This window comes from Embiotoca jacksoni, unplaced genomic scaffold (assembly GCF_022577435.1).
Source record: "Embiotoca jacksoni isolate LCO1_2020_lvr unplaced genomic scaffold, fEmbJac1.0.p SCAF_127, whole genome shotgun sequence".
NCBI lineage: Eukaryota > Metazoa > Chordata > Actinopteri > Embiotocidae > Embiotoca > Embiotoca jacksoni.
In genome coordinates, this window is record NW_027185260.1 from 55,001 (window position 1) to 73,357 (window position 18,357).

At 39.1% G+C, this 18,357-nt stretch overlaps 1 protein-coding gene across 1 annotated transcript in view; it reads left to right on the top strand.

Moving 5' to 3' along the window:
* The window catches only part of atg10 (ATG10 autophagy related 10 homolog (S. cerevisiae)), an 11,134-nt gene extending 7,894 nt beyond the window's left edge, over positions 1-3,240 (top strand). The window contains exons 5-6 of the mRNA XM_069145511.1: positions 22-119; positions 1,811-3,240. Coding sequence (XP_069001612.1) covers positions 22-119; positions 1,811-1,934 — 222 coding nt within the window. The 3' untranslated portion in view covers positions 1,935-3,240. The remainder of the gene's footprint in view (positions 1-21; positions 120-1,810) is intronic.
* Positions 3,241-18,357: the final 15,117 nt, after the last annotated feature.

Consider the following 18,357-nt stretch of genomic DNA (forward strand, 5'->3'; position numbering starts at 1 on the left):
GTGTGTGTCTCTCTCTCTCAGGAGCACCCCCTGCTGGGCCAGCCCTTCTTTATGCTCCACCCCTGCAGAACGGAGGAGTTCATGAGGCCCGTGCTGCAGGCGGGTCAGAACCAGAACAGGTAGGATCCGGTCCGGACTCCCTGATTGGACGGCTGCTGTCACACAGTAACTGCTTCGGGTCCTCCCATTCGTTCAGAAATACCTTCCCTCCGTACGCTGCTCTGTAAGAGCAGAGATGATGGAAATGGACCCGTGTTGGTTCAGTTCTGTTATTCTGGAGCCGGTTCCAGTCTTGTGTTAATCAGGGTTGGATTTACATCATGGACCTGATTTACTGATAACTTCACACCACCCGCAAAAAGACGTCCAGCAGATCTACTAACGACGTGCAGTTTAACATGCGTGTCCATTCTACATGTTTTAATGAATACATATGTAATATTGGACGTTTCTATTTTAACATGTAAAATACTGGGAGGAGAAATACAAACACATAAATTCATCAGCTGTAATGATACTAAATGTTACTGAACCTGGAAGTAGAAACAGGAGAAGTGATTGTTGTGTATTTTAGTACGACTGAAGGTTTTAATCAGATGAACATCAGGAGAAACGGCTGCTCTTATTGTGAAGGAGACACGGCTGCTCTTATTGTGAAGGACACGCAGAAAACCAGAATACGTAGACATTTACACGTTAAACATTTCTGATGTCAGAGGCAGAAAGACAGATTGTTATTATTACCTAATATCGCTTCATCTTCCCTTAATTTCATCTGTTGATCTTTTTGTTTTCCCATATTGCCTTTCTTGCTGATGATCTCCCATTTAAAGTTTTATTCTCTTTATATTTATTAATTTCAATGGGATCGGATTTCCTTCTGCGGTCGTTCTGTTTTTTCATGGCTTGAATCATTTTAACACACAAACCCCTCATTTAAATAGATTCACACCTGATATCAGTGGCGTTACTACTCAGTAAATCACCTGCAAAACAGATGCAACATAAATAACTTTTGGAATAAACATGCAATTTATTCCCTTTATTAGAGATCTTAGTAAATCATGCTCTCTGTCTTTAAATAATCTCATACATTTAAATAACAATATGTGGACTCATCTTCAGGACCGCCTTAGTGCTCATAACTAAATATTTATTTTGTGATCTGACAGTTTGTGATTTTTAATATGATGCTGTGCGCTGTTTGCAGTCTAGATTATATCAGATATATCATGTGTTCAGAATATTTAAACAACCAATGAAACAATTCTTAAATCTTCAGTTTATTCCAGATCAGCTACATAATTTGACTTACTGGAAATTATTTGTAAATTTGAAGCACTGAAGCAGAATGTGATGCAGCGCCGGTCACGTAGAGGAAACCTGTCCGTGTCTGAGTTCACTGTCACAACGCTGTGAAACCAGCAAACTGGAAATGAAATGAAACTGGATCAGTGGAAACCCTCTCAATGAAACATGCATGAAAACATACAGGAGACCGACGTGTAGAGTGTTGTCACCACGGCAACAACAAACATGTCCGTTAGTCTGTGGTACCTGCAGCAGTTCTGCATTTATTTTTTGTGTTCTATGTCACCGTAGCAACCACTGCAACCCCAAATTCATTCATTCATTCATTCAAGCTGCATGAAACTTGTAGCATTGAATTGCATTTAGTTGAAGCTAGTTTTTCAGTGTGTGTGTGTGTGTGTGTGTGTGTGTGTCTGTGTGTCTGTGTGTGTGTGTGTGTGTGTGTGTGTGTGTGTGTGTGTGTGTGTGTGTGTGTGTGTGTGTGTGTGTGTGCGCGCAGGCCAGTGAACTACGTGCTGTCCTGGCTCAGCGTGGTCGGTCCCGTGGTGGGTCTGGACGTCCCCCTGCAGTACTCCACCCAGCTTCATCCTGCAGCCTCACCCAGCGGCTCTGATCCGGACTGATGCTGCTTCACTCGGACCAGCAGCTCCGTGGCGTCTCCGTCGATGTGCCGGGTCATCAGCCGGACACCGGGAGCACCTCCCCCCCCGACCGCTCCGAAGCTGACGTCCCCGGGAGGCTCACGCCGCCTGCGGGACTGTTTGTGTTAGTTTTAGTTCCTTTGTGTGACTGTTCACTCACACTCTGAAATGGTAATGAAGGAGGTAGAAAGCTTCTGGACTTCACCTGAGAGAGTCCAGATAAATCCACACCAGACATCTAGAAAGGATGTTTACTTTTTAGTGCGAACTTTCAGTGTTGGATGAACTACATCAGAGGAGAGTCGGCCTGGAGGACTGCAGCAGAACCAGTGTGAATGGTTCCATTAATAAACATATGAAACAAAATACAAACACATAATGAACAGCAGACTTTGATATGTGAGCCCTCTGACATGAAGGAGTGCATCAGTACTCTGGAAATGTTTCAACACTGTTCGAATAGAGAATGTCAGTATCAAATGTACGTAACATCCAGCGCTGCAGGCTCAGAGACAGTTCAAACCTCCGACTGTTTATAAAAGAGTTTGTAGCTTCCATGTCTGAACAAGGAGGAGCCAGCGGTGGATCTGACCGATCTGATCGGAAACCTGACGATACTACGTCCCGCCCACCGATAGCTGTAACCTGACTGCACCACAGACCTGTCAATCAAACAGACACGCCCCCAAAAACACAACAGAAAACCTCTCCAGCCTCCGTTTCTCATTTAGCAGCATGTTGAGCAGCGGCAGCAACGTTCTCCACATCCCCTCCGGGACTCATCACACTGCAGTCTGACCCTGTGATGCTCTACTTTTCTATTTATAATGACCTGCTTGAGCACAAATGACCAACATGCTGTTCTACTGTCAATAAAACACTCTGCTGCACAACAAATGTTTGACGTAACACAAATGATCCAAAAGTTCAGAGACTGATGCAGACGGAGGAGGAGGAGGAGGAGGAAGAGGAGGAGGAGGAGGAGGAGCAACAACTCCCAGTACATCCCGTTGTCTCCGTCAGCACTGAGTTACATGTGATTTTCATGTGTTGCTCCGTCATCACTCCCAAACAGTGACGTTCTGCTCCTTACAAACATAAATGCCACTCAAACACCTCCAGCTCATTGTTTTAGACCATCTGAAGTGTTTCCAGGGTATCTGTGTTTCAGTGTTTCAGTGACGCAGATTCATCACATTTTCAATTCATTTCATGTGGTTTGATTCCACACAGTTAATAAAAACAAAGAAGTAAGTAACATTTCTAACAACGTTATGTGTTTGGAATAATTAAAAAATAACCTTCAACATCATCCACTTCAGACTTACTTCTTGCTCCTCAACGATGACATCATGTGAACCACAAGTCTCACCTGGGAACTCACAGGTGAATGGTATGAGAGAAAAAAGCAGTCTCCTGCAGAGGTCTGGTAATAGTTAGAGGCAAAAACTCAGAAGAAGAAGAGAACGACTTGTTCACTTTCACTTCATTTGGTCTCAGTCTGATTATTACTCAGAAACCGTTCTGTCTCATTAAAATATACGTCTTACCAGTTTGGAGCCGTCCTATTGGTTAACACACGAGTCTTTCTTCAGTCCTTGGATGCTTCAGGCTGTCTGCTGTCTGCTGTGGGAGCTGGACGCCTCCTCCTCCTCCTGCTGCGGGTTTTCAGAGGGAATCACAGCTGGAAATAAAAGACACACAAACGACAAAAACATTTAAAAGGAATCATCCAAATCAAACATCGTAATCTGTGTGACACTTTCAGCTCTGATTCACAGCAGCTGATGTAACGTGAGACTCTGACGGCTGTCATGATCTGTGTTTCTGTTTGTCAGACACATCCAGAAAAAGGATCGTACATCTGTAACAGCTGACTCTGATGTTTGACCACTGACTGATATAAAAGAGTTCGTAGCTTCAGGTCTGTAAAATGGTTCTGATCCAGAAGTGTCTTCAGCTGCAATACCAGCGAGTGCCACCAGAGGTCGGCTCCAAAAAGCCTCCGGCTCCATAGACTCCCATTCAACTTCTCTCATCAAATCCAAAGTGAATAAAATGTGTCCATCAGTTATCTCGGTGTTGTTAGCTAAAGTCACTCCTTCTTATTAGTTTTCTGGAGGTCCATCTGAAAATAATCCCTCATTCATTAGAAAAGAAGATTCAAGAACACCTGGTTTTGGGGGCGTGTCTGTTTGATTGACAGGCCTGTGGTGCAGTCAGGTTACAGCTATCGGTGGGCGGGACGTAGTATCGTCAGGTTTCCAATCAGATCAGTCAGATCCAAGTCCTGCATGAAAATGCAGTCGTGGAGGGTCGTTGAGAGGAAGTGATGTCATCTGTGGAAGTCTCTACATGACCTACAAACATCAGCCTGCTTCCAATGTCTCTCTCCTCGGCTCCATGCCTCATCGGATATCTGATATAATCAGATATAATCAGACATCAGATATAATCAGATATAATCAGTCATCAGATATAATCAGATATAATCAGTCATCAGATATAATCAGATATAATCAGACATCAGATGTAATAAAATATAATCAGACATCAAATATAATCAGATATCATCAGATATAATCAGATATCATCAGACATCAGATATAATCAGACAACAAATATAATCAGATCTAATCAGACATCAGATATAATCAGACATCAAATATAATCAGATATCATCAGATATAATCAGATATCATCATATATAATCAGACATCAAATATAATCAGATATCATCAGATATAATCAGATATCATCATATATAATCAGACATCAAATATATTCAGATATCATCAGATATAATCAGACATCAGATATAATCAGACGTCAAATATAATCAGATATCATCAGATATCATCAGATATAATCAGACATCAAATATAATCAGATATCAGATATAATCAGATATCATCAGATATAATCAGATATAATCAGACATCAGATATAATCAGATATAATCAGACATAAGATGTAATCAGACATCAAATATAATCAGATATCAGATATAATCAGATATCATCAGATATAATCAGACATCAGATATAATCAGATATCATCAGATATAATCAGATATCATCAGATATAATCAGACATCAAATATATTCAGATATCATCAGATATAATCAGATATAATCAGACATCAGATATAATCAGACGTCAAATATAATCAGATATAATCAGATATCATCAGATATCATCAGACATCATCAGTTATCAGATATCACCAGACATCAGATATCATCAGATATAATCAGATATCATCAGATATAATCAGATATCATCCGATATAATCATATATCATCAGATATCATCATATATAATCAGATATCATCAGATATCATCAGATATCATCAAATATCATCAGATATCATCAGATATAATAAGATATCATCAGATATAATCAGATATAATCAAATATCATCCGATATAATCAGATATAATAAGATATCATCAGATATCATCAGATATAATAAGATATAATCAAATATCATCAGATATAATCAGATATCATCAGATATAATCAGATATCATCCGATATAATCATATATCATCAGATATCATCATATATAATCAGATATCATCAGATATCATCAGATATCATCAAATATCATCAGATATCATCAGATATAATAAGATATCATCAGATATAATCAGATATAATCAAATATCATCCGATATAATCAGATATAATAAGATATCATCAGATATCATCAGATATAATAAGATATAATCAAATATCATCAGATATAATCAGATATCATCAGATATAATAAGATATCATCAGATATAATCCGATATAATCAAATATCATCCGATATAATCAGATATAATAAGATATCATCAGATATCATCAAATATCATCAGATATAATAAGATATAATCAAATATCATCAGATATAATAAGATATAATCAAATATCATCAGATATAATCAGATATCATCAGATATAATAAGATATAATCAAATATCACCAGATATAATCAGATATCATCAGATATAATAAGATATCATCAGATATAATCAGATATAATCAAATATCATCAGATATAATCAGATATCATCAGATATCATCAGATATAGTCAGACTTAATCAAATATCATCAGACATCATCATATATAATCAAATATCATCAAATATCATCAGATATCATCAGATATCATCAGATATAATCAGATTTAATCAAATATCATCAGACATCATCAGATATCATCAGATATAATCAGATATAATCAAATATCATCAGATATAATCAGATATCATCAGGTATCATCAGATATTATCAGACATTATCAGACATCAGATATAATCAGACATCATCAGATATAATCAGATATCATCAGATATTATCTGATATAATCAGATATCATCAGATATAATCAGATATCATCAGATATCATTAGATATCATCAGATATCATCAGACATCAGATATCATCAGATATAATCAGATATCATCCGATATAATCATATATCATCAGATATCATCATATATAATCAGATATAATCAGATATCATCAAATATCATCAGATATCATCAGATATAATCAGATATCATCAAATATCATCAGATATAATCAGATATAATCAGATATAATAAGATATAATCAGATATCATCAGATATAATAAGATATCATCAGATATAATCAGATATAATCAAATATCATCCGATATAATCAGATATAATAAGATATAATCAGATATCATCAGATATCATCAGATATAATCAAATATCATCCGATATAATCAAATATCATCAGATATCATCAGATATAATCAGATATAATCTGACATAATCAAATATCATCAGACATCATCAGATATAATCAGACATCATCAGATATCATCAGACATCATCAGATATCATCCTTGTAATGACACCGTATCGTCTTGGTTCATTGAGGTTCAGACAGTGAAAGAAGTAAAATGATTAATATGAATGAAATGCTTCATCGCCTCCTGCGACCAGTTTCCCTGACAGCCATTACCATCAATCATCAGCTCAAAATACTTTGAGGCAGCTGATATATAATTAGGATCTACTGGCCTTTTAAAACTAAACAGGATGTGGAGTATCCACTAAATCACACACATGGAATTACTTCTCATCTCTCTTTTTTATGGAGGCTGGTGATGAGTCAGTGTCCCAAAGACTATCTGATGATTATCACTCATCTCAAGCACCTGCTGGCAGCCATCATATAAAGCCAGCAGAGAGCCTTTCTCTGGTGTTGGTCAGCCATTAACCGGAGTGAAACGGAGCGTCAGCGTTGGTCCTGCTCCCCCGTCTGAAACCACATAATTACCTCATTAAAACAATAAAACCAGCTGACCATAAAGCTGGCGTGGTTTACACACTGCTAAGAACTGGCAAGACATAAAGAAGTCATTATTGACCTTTATGTATTATAGAAATTGTTTTATTATATTGTTTTCTAATTTTGTTTAAACACTGTAAAATGAGACAAAAGGTGGTTTGTGGTGCAGCTTAAGAGCCAGAGTTTGATTTTATTGCTAAGATTAGTCCGTATCAGACATTTCAGGAGATATACGGAACAATATGGTTACGTTCAAGTGACAGCGTCTTGTAGTGGTGCAGCCACAGACTGGATATAAAGCCACAGGCTGGTTATAAAACTACAGACTCGATATAAAACTACAGACTGGATATAAAGCCACAGACTGGATATAAAACCACAGACTGGATATAAAACTACAGACTGGATATAAAGCCACAGACTGGATATAAAACCACAGACTGGATATAAAACTACAGACTGGATATAAAACCACAGACTGGATATAAAACTACAGACTGGATATAAAGCCACAGACTGGATATAAAACCACAGACTGGATATAAAACCACAGACTGGATATAAAACTACAGACTGGATATAAAACTGCAGACTGGATATAAAGCCACAGACTGGATATAAAACCACAGACTGGATATAAAACTACAGACTGGATATAAAACTACAGACTGGATATAAAACCACAGACTGGATATAAAACTACAGACTGGATATAAAACCACAGACTGGATATAAAACTACAGACTGGATATAAAACCACAGACTGGATATAAAACTACAGACTGGATATAAAACACAGACTGGATATAAAACTACACACATGATCCCACCACACCACACATGCACATGGAAGCTTTTAAAAGTTGGCTGGATATGATTGTGTCGCCTTAATTTTACACACCAGTAGAACCACCGTCTGGTTCGGGGGTGAAGGTGGATATAGATATTAAAATCTCTGACCGTAGATGTTACCTGGGAATTAATCACAGACTGTTTATAAAAGAGTTCGTCGCTTCAGGTCTGTAAAATGGTTCTGATCCAGAAGTGTCTTCAGCTGCAATACCAGCGAGTGCCACCAGAGGTCGGCTCCAAAAAGCCTCCGGCTCCATAGACTCCCATTCAACTTCTCTCATCAAATCCAAAGTGAATAAAATGTGTCCATCAGTTATCTCGGTGTTGTTAGCTAAAGTCACTCCTTCTTATTAGTTTTCTGGAGGTCCATCTGAAAATAATCCCTCATTCATTAGAAAAGAAGATTCAAGAAGACCTGTTTTTGGGGGCGTGTCTGTTTGATTGACAGGCCTGTGGTGCAGTCAGGTTACAGCTATCGGTGGGCGGGACGTAGTATCGTCAGGTTTCCGATCAGATCGGTCAGATCCACCGCTGGCTCCTCCCCCAGCTCGTCCAAATATGGTCACTTCCTGCTCCAAACCGCTCCGAACTAGCAAAGATGGTGACGGACAGAATCTGAACTGGAGGATTCATCATGTTCACAAACCAACGATGACATCACTGATGGATGATGACATCAATGATGGATGATGACATCACTGATGGATGATGGTTGGTAGTGATGCAGGGAGGGAGGAGGATTGAGTAGCTGGATGGGTCAAATAAATATTAAACTTTAATACAGGAGATAGTTTTGTGTTTTCTGCTTCAATCCAACAGTCATGTTGTTTATTTCAGAAATGACCGTCACATTTGTACTTTTTCAGTTCAATTCATTTTCATACATTGGCAAAAAAAATCACAACATAAGTCATCTCAGGGCACTTTACAGAGAAAGGTGGGGACCTAACGACATCATAGACACAAACCCAACGATCCCACAACATGAGCAACAGGAAGGCACAGCCAGACTCATCTGCGTGGACTGGTTCAGGTGCAGGAATACGAGTGAGAGGAGAGAGAAAGGAACAGCATCAAGAAGCAACACATAATAAACACGGGGCAGGTTGGCGGAGTCAGTGACGGCAGAAACGTAGCTGTGGTGATGATGTCGCTCCTGTTTTTGAAAAATATCTGTGGATTTTATGCCTGATGCAAGTTATTGAGCTGCTTCACACTTTTGTCAGCAAAAAGATCTTTTCTTTGGCACCATTCTGCATAAAACACAGAAAACATGAGAAATAACACAGTAAAAATATGAAAACTAAATTTCCTTAAAAACTGACATTTAGCTCGCATTAAAATATAAGAAAAGTAATTTTAATAAATAAATTGTATGACAGAAAAGCCACTTCTTTCTTGAAGACAGTTCTGTCCTGGATTTGTCCTGAACGCTCCGTCCCACGGGGAGCTCAGTATGACATCAGCGGCTGGCAGTGCTGACTTGTCTTACCTAAGCTGCCCCTCTGTCTGACTTCACTGCCAGACATACACCACACACACAATGCTGCTTAATTGATGGCATCAGTTAAAAGCTTTGGTCCACTGAGGTTGGCATCTCGTTTAATATCCTAAGTGCCCCGGCCATCTCACAAACTCCCAGAGGTGCCGTACCCACGGATGAAGTCAATACAGGCTGATGGACGCCCCGACGTGCGTGTGTGAGTGTGTGTGTGTGTGTGTGTGTGTGTGTGTGTGTGTGTGTGTGTGTGTGTGTGTGTGTGTGTGTGTGCGCGCGTGTGTGCGTGCATGCGTGGGCGTGCGTGTTTGTGTGCGTGCGTGCGTGCGTGCGTGCGTGCGTGCGTGTGTGCGTGCGTGTGTGTGTGTGTGTGTGTGTGTGTGTGTGTGGTGTGTGTGTGTGTGTGACATTGTGTTATGACAGTGACAGTAACCTTTGAACACCTGAACCGGCTGCTTTTCAATCCAATAAATGTTCTACAATGATTGGACATATTGGTAAGTAGCAAACTAATCAATATTTTGATAAACATCTGGTATTAATGGCTGTTATATACAACGTTTGACCAAAGGGCAGTGCTGAGACCTCTAGCAGGTTGTAGAAGACGTCCTCCCGGTCTTTCAGTGACCTCATTTCTAGCGGTTTGTCTTCAGAACATAAGTTTTGCTTTTTCAAAATGACTGTTACCTTGGCAACCACATTTTATGGGAGTAATTAACAATACAATATTTTATTGATAATTTAGGATGTTCCTGAAGTCAAGAATCTGCACAAAGGTTGTTTTTAAAAAACATTATTTGTTAAAACAAAGACAAAACAGAATGTGGAAGTCATCAACAATGTGTGTCAAGTATTTAAGGTGAAAAGAAAATGTCTGGAGTCAAATCGAGGCGACTACTTTTATTAAATATACAACCCAAATTTAAAAAAAAAGTTGGACCGCCGTGTAAAATGTAAATAAAAACAGAATGAGATGATTTGCAAATCACTTAAACCAATTTTAGACGACATATCAATTGTTGAAACTGAGAAGTGTTATTATTTTATGTAAAATATCTGCTCATTTTGAATTTGATGGCAGCAACACATCTCTAACAAGCTGGATGGTCCCTCTCCTCTTTAACCTGGAGGATGCAGCGTCCATGATTTCAAACAGAATCTCAGATTGTGATCCATCAGACCTCAGGACAGTTTTCCACTTCAACTCAGTCCATCTTCAATGATCTCGGTCCAGAGAAGGCGGCGGTGTTTCTGGATCATGTTTCTATCTGGTTTCTTCTTTGGAGAGTTTTAACATCATTTGTGGACGCAGCGATGAACTGTGTTCACAGACGATGGTTTTCACAAGTGTTCCTGAGCCCATGCAGTGATTTCCACTCCAGAATAGTGTGTTTTTAATGCAGTGCTGCCTGAGGGCCCGAAGATCACCACCATCCAATATTGGTTTCCAGCCTTGTCCCTTGTGTTCAGAGATTTCTCCAGATTCTCTGAATCTTTTAATGATATTATGAACCGTAGACGATGAAATCCAATAATTCTTTGGAGTTTTACAGTCTATTGTTGTCTTGTCCCAACTTTTTTGAGACGTGTTGCTGCCATTAAATTTAAAATAAGAATACATTTTTCAAAACAGAATCTATTTGCAATTAAATGATTTGCAAATCATAGCATTCTGTTTTTATTTACATTTTACACGTTGTCCCAACTGTTTGTATTTAGTTAATCAGATCTGTCAGTGGATTCTTTGTGGCTGAGTAGTTGATGCTGATTTGAGAGATGACGAGGTTCAAGCTGTTTCCCTGATGATCCTCTGAATGGTGGCTGGGAGAAAGATTAGGAAATAGAGAGAAATCTCATTAGTGGCTCGATTCAGTGCTAATTCCGGAACACATTTCCCATAAAATCCTCTTTGGCCTGTGCGGCGTTGTTCCCGACAGAGGCCTGGACCAGGGACTGTTCAGGAAACATGGAGTTCTCCTGCCAGGAGCTGTGTGTATTATGTGATTATGAATCATTTAAACTACTTTTTGTAAATTAAGTACTGATCAGGTGAAAGTTTATGTTGGAGCCTGATTTCCCTTCTCATCCACTGATGACGCCGTGTGAACCTGCATTCAGACTGTGTTGAAGTGAGATGGAAGCCATGTTACAGGCATGTTTCGCTGTGTAACCTAAGTTTTTGACTTGACTTTAAGTAGCTTTTCTCAAAATAGTGTAATCTTGGCTCAGCATTTGCTTAACAATAAACTACTGTAATAATGTTCTGGTTGTAACAGGAGCAGAAGCTGAAATAGTCGTGATGACGTGAAGTGTACGGCTCGTTTGTCTGAGTAAAGGCTGTGAGCTGTTTCGTCACACTCACGAATAAAAACACACTGATGGTCTACACATCCATTTTTGTCTTTGATATTAGTGTCTGCATAGCTGACAAGTCTATTTTTTTTACTATGTCAGCACATTGTTCTCCTTTCGTGTTGTTAGTCCCAGGAAACTCCTTTGTTATTCACTAAATGTTAAGTCTTTTTTTTTTCTTCTTTTTTTTCAAGTAAATGCCTAATGCAGTTCATGTAGCTCTTGTGTGGTCAAACTGGTTTGAAAGGTGTCAAATAAAGCGTTCAAATATACGATTAACAGGAAGATCCAGTGTTCCTCTTCGATGACCCCCCCGCCCCTCCTGAAGGAAACATAAAACCTCGTATTTGGCTGGACCCTGTGTGAAACTGGAGGGCTTTTAATTTGAAAAATTGTGTGAATAACCGGGGTAACTTTGATCTCACTGTTGTGAAGTGGAGCTTCGAAGAAGGACCAACACTTTACTGTCTGAACTGCAGAATTACAACTGGAAACAGTGAAAAGCGCTCTGGCACCCGACATCTGGTTAATTTCATATCATCTAAAGTTAGTGCCAAGAAGCCACGTAACATGCTACTTCCTGGCACTTCAAAGTAAAAGCATTTAATGTTTCTCACTTTTCACAATAAAAATAAATGATCTCAATTAAGCTTCTCACATTTACAGCTGAACAATATAAACAGTGGACTTCAACATTTATTATATAAAGTGCTACTAGAAGCAACATGAACCATATTAATGATCTTACGTAAAACAAACAATTCACAACACACAGACGGTCTGACAGACAGGAACTTTGTCTTTGTAGCTCCGGCCCTGTTGTGGCGGTGAAGCAAAAAATATTGTATTGATGTTATTTACCCAATTCATGAGCACCCGTTTCTTTTATAGCTCAATGTGAGAGTCTCTGCTGTGTTTTGCAGGACCGGGTTGTGAGCTACTGTTTGGAGACCACTGCTTTGTTTTAAATTCCCCTTTTTCACAGAAAAATAGAAGTCTTTTTGTTTATTTCTATTCCTCTGTTTGTTTATTTGTTTATTTAATGCGATAGCTTACAGTGGAAATAAAGTATGTGAACGTATGTGGAAGGATGGATTGATTGATTGATGATAGATGATGGATGGAAGGACAGACGGATGATGGATGGACAGATAATAGATAGATAGATAGATAGATAGATAGATAGATAGATAGATAGATAGATAGATAGATAGATAGATAGATAGATAGATAGATAGATAGATAGATAGATAGATAGATAGATAGATAGATAGATAGACAGACAGACAGATAGATAGATAGATAGATAGATAGATAGATAGATAGATAGATAGATAGATAGATAGATAGATAGATAGATAGATAGATAGATAGATAGATAGATAGATAGATAGATAGATAGATAGATAGATAGATAGATAGATAGATAGATGGATAGATAATAGATAGATAGATAGATAGATAGATAGATAGATAGATAGATAGATAGATAGATAGATAGATAGATAGATAGATAGATAGATAGATAGATAGATAGATAACGTGTCTGCAGTAGAATAAAAGTCTTTTCGCAGCAGTCTGAAAACTGTATGAATTTGTTTTGAGACAGAAAATCTGAATTCCTCTCCGTCCTGAATCCTTATTAGCAGGTCAGACATGTTAATTAGGTCCCTTTGTATTTTCCTCCCTTGTACAGCAGGCTGTTGTGATCCCTGCAGGTTTAAGTTACACTCAGAGTGAGTGGAAGGTGGCTGCAGGTCAGTCTAACACGTCTTAAAGCAACAGGCTGACATCCCGGACAAACTGTTTGTTTTCTGTCTTATGACGAGTCAGGTGAGAAAATCTATTTCCATTTTTTTTTCTCTGTGACCAGTGAACCATTATTGCTGGTGTGCTGGTTATTTTGCCAAAATTAAAAATACATCCAACACTGGAAAATGTTTCTCCTGAATTCTGTAGTGTAGTGTTCATCGTAAATATTTCCCTGATGTCCGAAATATGGGAAGAGATGTCAGTTTTATGCTGTTTTCTACTGAAATTAAATCAGAATATTTCGGCATATATTGCGTCTGATCAATGATATTTTGTTTCATAATCTATCGTACATAATATCATTAAAAATTCAGACACTCCAGATAAATTTCTGAAGGCAAAGGAAAAGGTTGAAAGTCAATATTATTTGTCCGAGATCTTTGGGCCGTCTGGCAGCGCTGCATTAAAAACAGCTGATTCTGAGCTGGAGATCATGTGATGTCATGTGTGAACACGTGTCGTACCCAGTAGTCTGTCCGTGTGTATGTGTGTGTGTGTGTGTGTGTGTGTGTGTGTGTGTGTGTGTGTGTGTCCGTGTAATGTGTGTGTGTGTGTGTGTGTGTGTGTGTCCGTGTAATGTGTGTGTGTGTGTGTGTATGTGTGTGTGTCCGTGTAATGTGTGTGTATGTGCTCTTCTCTCCAGGTACCTCCTCCTCTCCTTTTGGATCGGAGTCGGTCACTTCCCCCTTGTGGCTTTTCTTGTTTGTGCTCAAGTTTAGTTTTTCAGCAGCAGAGGTTACCAGTTGTCCATTTTTGTTTAATTAGACAGATCTGTAGTGTCACAATGTCTTTGGCTGTTTGTCTTCAAGTCATCTTCTTTGTTTTACTTATTTTTATTTTCCGGGGTTTTCTTTTTACTGTGTTGATCCCTGCAACTCCGAGTCACTCCAGGATTTAATATCAATATTGGATGGTGGTGATCTTCGGGCCCTCAGGCAGCACTGCATTAAAAACACACTATTCTGGAGTGGAAATCACTGCATGGGCTCAGGAACACTTGTGAAAACCATCGTCTGTGAAGACAGTTCATCGCTGCGTCCACAAATGATGTTAAAACTCTCCAAAGAAGAAACCAGATAGAAACATGATCCAGAAACACCGCCGCCTTCTCTGGACCGAGATCATTGAAGATGGACTGAGGTGAAGTGGACAACTGTCCTGAGGTCTGATGGATCACAATCTGAGATTCTGTTTGGAAATCATGGACGCTGCATCCTCCAGGTTAAAGAGGAGAGGGACCATCCAGCTTGTTATCAGCTCAGTTCTAAAGCCAGCATCTGTGATGGTACAGGATGCATTAGTGCACATGGCATGGGTAGCTTGAACATCTGGAAGGAAGCATTAATGCTGAATGATATATTCAGGTTTTGGAGCAACATATGCTGCCATCCAGACAACGTCTCTTTCAGGGAAGGTCTTGTTTATTTCAGCAGAACAACGTCCAACCACATTCTGCACGTATTCCAACAGCATGGTTCTCTAGTAGAAGAGTCCGCTGATAAACTGGCCTCCTGCAGTCCAGACCTGTCAATCATTGAAAACATCTGGAGCATCAGGACATGAACAATACAACAAAGGAGACCCTGAACTGTTGAGCAGCTGAAATCCTCTATCAGGCCAGAATGGGACCACATTTCACTTTCAAAACTCCAGAAACTGGTCTTCTCAGTTCCCCAACGTTTCTAGAATGTTGTTAAAAGAAGAGTTGATGCAGCTCAGTGGTGAACATCATCCTGGAACAACTTATAGAGACGTGATGCTGCATCAGATTCAAAATAAGCACATATTTTTTTGTAAAAGAAAGAATGATTATCTCTCAGACTTCTAAGATTTTTACAGTATAGAAAACCACAAAAAACAGCATACAGTATGTCTATTTTTTCTTACTCCTGTCACAGCCTCCAAAGACAAGCTATGACAGGACTCAAATGTGTTATACACTACGGAGCACATACACCACAATACCAGCTGCAGGTACACTGAACTTTTCCATTAGACAAACATGACAGAGAATAATTTTCTGTATCACTAAAATCACGACTAATTACTATTGTAAATAGTTTTATGATGTGCCATCACAGTGATTAAGGTTTTGTAATGTTGAGGCAAAATCAGGTCTTGGTCAAGGTTGGGAAACATCTTGGTTTGAGTTCAAATGACTAACTACAATACACTACTATAACCTCTGCGCTCCACTTTCTACCCTCTTAATCGCCCGTCCTCCACATCAACATCACATCGTATCGTCTCTTCTTGGGTTTCTCATATTTTCCAAAGCTCTCCTTTCCCATTTGTTCTCATATCGCATCCTCTCCTCTTTCTGCATCTCTACTTGTCTCCTTATAGTCCCTTTTTTCTTTATTTTCATCCCCCTACTGTCTTTTCACCTTTGTATCTCCTCGCAGGTGTTGCCATGGTAACAGACAGTTTGATCTGACCACAAGTGTGGTGATGGATGAAAATAGACCCTGATAAGGAAGTGGCTTTTCTATTTCACCCTTATTCTTCTCTCTCTCTCTCTCTCTCTCTCTCTCTCTCTCTCTCTCTCTCTCTCTCTCTCTCTCTTTCTCATATACAGTACACACACACACACACACACACACACACACACACACACACACACACACACACACACACACACAGCTGTCCTCTAATCACTTTTGAGGGCGTTACATTTTATTTGAGTTACCTTATCCTGAGTTTACCTTAACCTAAAGTCTCTATACTAAAAATGTATGATTTATAATATTGATTTAAACTTGCTTTTGGTCCCCACTAAGGAGGCAAGACAATGTGACTGTGTAAAAACATTTATTTCCTCACAAAATGAGTACACACACACACACACACACACACACACACACACACACACACACACACAGACACACAGACACACACACACACACACACACACACACACACACACACACACACACACACACACAGACACACACACACACACACACACACACACACACACATCTACAGCAGTGTGCAGACTTGCAGGTTCATTTTAATGTATGAATGTTTTGTAGGAGTAGCCACACCTGGGAAGTCTCTTCGCATCTTAATCAAGTGGAAACCTACCATCAGGTCATCAATTGGATTATGAACTGATGTTTTGGAACCTCAAGTCTGACAACAAATTAAAAAAAGTTGTGACGGGCATGTTTACTGTGTTGCATCACCTCTTCTTTTAATATCACTCTGTAAACTTCAGCAATGTTGCTGCAGTTTTGAAAGTGAAATGTGGTCCCATTCTGGCCTGATAGAGGATTTCAGCTGCTCAACAGTTCAGGGTCTCCTTTGTTGTATTGTTCATGTCCTGATGCTCCAGATGTTTTCAATGATTGACAGGTCTGGACTGCAGGAGGCCAGTTTATCAGCGGACTCTTCTACTAGAGAACCATGCTGTTGGAATACGTGCAGAATGTGGTTGGACGTTGTCCTGCTGAAATAAACAAGACCTTCCCTGAAAGAGACGTTGTCTGGATGGCAGCATATGTTGCTCCAAAACCTGAATATATCATTCAGCATTAATGCTTCCTTCCAGATGTTCAAGCTACCCATGCCATGTGCACTAATGCATCCTGTACCATCACAGATGCTGGCTTCAGAACTGAGCTGATAACAAGCTGGATGGTCCCTCTCCTCTTTAACCTGGAGGATGCAGCGTCCATGATTTCCAAACAGAATCTCAGATTGTGATCCATCAGACCTCAGGACAGTTGTCCACTTCACCTCAGTCCATCTTCAATGATCTCGGTCCAGAGAAGGCGGCGGTGTTTCTGGATCATGTTTCTATCTGGTTTCTTCTTTGGAGAGTTTTAACATCATTTGTGGACGCAGCGATGAACTGTGTTCACAGACGATGGTTTTTACAAGTGTTCCTGAGCCCATGCAGTGATTTCTACTCCAGAATAGTGTTTTTAATGCAGTGCTGCCTGAGGGCCCGAAGATCACCACCATCCAATATTGGTTTCCAGCCTTGTCCCTTGTGTTCAGAGATTTCTCCAGATTCTCTGAATCTTTTAATGATATTATGAACCGTAGACGATGAAATCCACTAATTCTTTGTAGTTTTACGTTGAGGAATCATTCATCATTCACAGAGTGGTGAACACCTCCCCAACTTCACTGCTGAGAGACTCTGCCTCTCTGGGATGTCTGGCAACAGGTCAGGTTGCTGATCTGTTGCTAATTGACCTAAATAGTTTTCAGATTTTCCATCAGGTGTTTCTTTTTTCTTTACACAATCTTTCCAGTCTTTTGTTGACTCTGTTCCAACTTTTTAGAGATTTGTCGCTGGCATCAAATTCAAAATGAGCAGATATTTTCATGAAACAATAAAATTTCTCAGTTTCAATATTTCATATGTTGTCTTTGGTCTATTTGCAATTAAATACAGTTTTACATGATTTTTTTTTTTTTTAAAGCAGTTTTAAATGAAATAAAGTTTTTTGCCTTTAAAAAAAACATGAAGAAACAACTTGTAGAAACATATTCGTTGACTCTAATGGATGCATTGTCTAATAATTATACAACAATTTTACTTGCATAGTTTCACTTTAA